Consider the following 2,901-nt stretch of genomic DNA (forward strand, 5'->3'; position numbering starts at 1 on the left):
TGAGGGAGACGGGGTGGCGAGGGGTAAGGGTGGTCGATGGGGGGCGCCAGGGTGACAGAACCGAGATCTGTGGTGTGGAGATGTCCACGGACGTGGGGACTGCACCGCCTGCTGCCAAGTCTCGGAGTGTTGGGGTATTTTTGAAGCAGGTTAGGTTGAACAGGCCGGAGCAGAAGCTCACCTTTGCGGGCACTGCGTGGTATGCAGTAGATAGGCTAGGGCCACAGCAGGAGTTGGTACCAGCGACGACCATGAACTTGTTCTAAATTAAGCATGATTCCACTGCAGTGCTTTCTTGTGCTTCCAGAAGCACCTTTCAGCTGTGGGTAAAAGTTAATACTCATACCCAGCGTTCAAGGAGAAATAAAAAGGCATCAAGTTTTATCTCAGGCTAGATATATCAGGGGCTTACCTTTATGTTGCCTGTGTACCCTTACAAACTTTCACTGAGCCTCTGAAAAGTTTTCATGCCTAAGAAAGTTAGGCACAAACATGCCTATGAACATGCAATGGATGCATAGAACTGAGGAAATACATCTTTGCTTGTAGTCTGTCTGGAAAAGTTCCCAGAATATGTATTTACCATATTTATTTATATTATTATTATGTATTTGTTTATATTCCTCTACATATTTACATTCACCTAAGGACATTTGTCCTGGAACATCACCTTACTGAAGGGAGTTCTGCTTTGAGAACATAGGGGCATATTCTTCCCATATGCTGCCTGTGGATCCTGGAAATATTTAGTCATGAACTTAAGTTCAAGTACTTGAATGATCCTGTGGAGTCAATGGACTATCTATGTATGTAAGGATGAGTGCAAGTCTTTGCAGGAATAGGGCTAATCAGCCCCTCAGAGATGGTGTCTTTACATTAAATGTTTGGAATGCTTATGGAATAAATAAGAACTTAAGAATAAATAAGAACTTTCTTGGGGTTTTTTCTCTCTCTCTGCAGGCCTTGACCTACCAGGAAGATTTCTCTTTGCAATCTTGACTCTGATGACATTAATTGCCAATCTGGTGTTTATAGAGGAAGCTGTCTACATCTACAGGAAAATCCCGTCGTCCAAAAGATCAATCATAATTTGGGTTAATGCAGCAGCTCCAGTAAGTTTGCATCGTAAAGTCATAAAACTGAATGTTGAAAATAGGGATTCCCTGGAAATCCACATGAGCCTGCTTTATCTCTGCCCTTCGTACAACCCTCCTCCCTTTCTCTGTAGGTGATCGCTACTACTTCATGCATTGGCATGTGGATTCCTCGCTCAACGATGTTTACAGATTTCACAGCAGCAGTGTGAGTAGTCTGCTTGTTTCTAGACATTGCCCCAAACCCTGAATTTCTTCCCCTTAAACATCCGCTGCTCTTGGTAAACACAGTCATTTTGTAAATTTAACAATTTAGTAATTCTTGGTTTGAGTTGAAATCTCTTGGCAGCTGTTTTCTGGGAGGTGGAAAATGCTGAAGCAGTTCCCAGTGCTGCAGTCCCCTAGTGTGGGAACCTCAGTATGGAGGATCTGTGACTCGCATGTAATTGATCCCTCGGATTGACAGTAGCTTTGAAGCAGGGCTCTTTCCTTCCTCTCTCTGTGTGTCATGTGGAGTTAGACTCTGACCTGTGATTTCTTCTCTGCACTTTTACTAATGATGAGCTGTGGAGGTCTATTATTAATAGTGGCAAGTGAACCTCCAATGAGTATATCAGTGTAAAAATGTTCCTCAGTTATCCTGATAAAAGCACTTTCTGTGTGAGCATGACAGCTCTGGCATGTACAGAGAAGAACGGAGAAGTGCGGTCCTTGCTTTCTGAAGGTGATAGCACAGCCCTGGTAGGCAGAGCCAGGCAGGACGCTGTGGTCTTGGGCACTTCACAGTTGATTTTGGGATGATTTTGGAACCCACTGCAGGACAGACTCTCATGAATAGCTTCACCCCATGTCACACTGCATTTACTAAAATATGAGTAAAAAAGGAGAGAAAACACAGTAGCAGGGAACACTGTCAGCATGCAGCAAGTTGTGCAGGTAGTGCACAGAAACTTCCAAGGATCTAGCACTACAGCACTTTAAGCACTTTAATCCCCTCTCCTCCATTGCCCAAGCTGCAGGTTCCTGTCCCCTCACTTGCATCTGCTACCACTCAGTCTCCATCTGCACAGCAAGCTACTTCAAAGAGGCAGTGCAGCTGAAGAGGACCTCTTTTATTTGTAGGGGTCGAATTTCAGTGAATCGGTTCCTAAATCAGTTTGGGACAGGGAGGAAAGGGTGGTTGCTTAATCTGTAGTTCCTGGGAAGGGTTGAGGACGTGCAGCTGGAAACGTGGGGTTGGCGCAGTCAGCTTTGGCTGTCTTGGATCAGCTTTGGGTGCAGAGGAACCGCACCCTGACTGGGACAGCACATATGATGAGATAGATATATATACACACACACACACACACATATATATATGAACCTAGCAATATTTGTTGTTGGTTGGTAGGTGGGTTTGTTTGGTTTTGGTTTTTTTTATGGAGGAATAGAACGTGTTCTGAAAAGTTTGGCGCAGCCAGGACAAGGTAACAGATAGAGAAATATGGCCATAATGACCTGGGCCAGAAAAAACTGCTTTAGTACTGACTCTGCCACCAGTGCGGCTTTGATACTTTGATATTCCACAGATACTCTGTGCCTCAGTTTATTCCTCTTTTGGTGAGGTCAGGGCAGTTCTAGTCCTCCAAGGTGATGGAAAGCTGAAGGTTTTTCACAGCTAGTGCTAAAATTTCTGTTGATTGCAAAGCACAAGCTGTAAAAACCCTGGACAGAAGGCAGCACTGGCATACAAGAGACACACAGGAAAGTTCAAGCTGGCTTCTTCCTCTCCTAGGTTTTTTGCCACAGTTATCCACAAGTTCCTGCT

The 2,901-nt window shown here is 44.6% G+C and overlaps 1 protein-coding gene across 1 annotated transcript in view; it reads left to right on the plus strand.

The window, feature by feature from the left end:
* Window positions 1–960: 960 nt before the first annotated feature.
* LOC104548677 (organic solute transporter subunit alpha-like) overlaps window positions 961–2,901 on the plus strand; it is a gene marked incomplete at its 5' end in the record, with an annotated part of 8,382 nt that continues 6,441 nt past the window's right edge. The window contains 3 exon segments of the mRNA XM_010194766.1: window positions 961–1,112; window positions 1,229–1,302; window positions 2,869–2,901. The exon segment at window positions 2,869–2,901 is cut by the window's right edge and continues 1 nt beyond it. Of these exon segments, the coding sequence (XP_010193068.1) occupies window positions 961–1,112; window positions 1,229–1,302; window positions 2,869–2,901 (259 nt within the window).

Source organism: Mesitornis unicolor, unplaced genomic scaffold (assembly GCF_000695765.1).
Source record: "Mesitornis unicolor isolate BGI_N332 unplaced genomic scaffold, ASM69576v1 scaffold11981, whole genome shotgun sequence".
NCBI lineage: Eukaryota > Metazoa > Chordata > Aves > Mesitornithiformes > Mesitornithidae > Mesitornis > Mesitornis unicolor.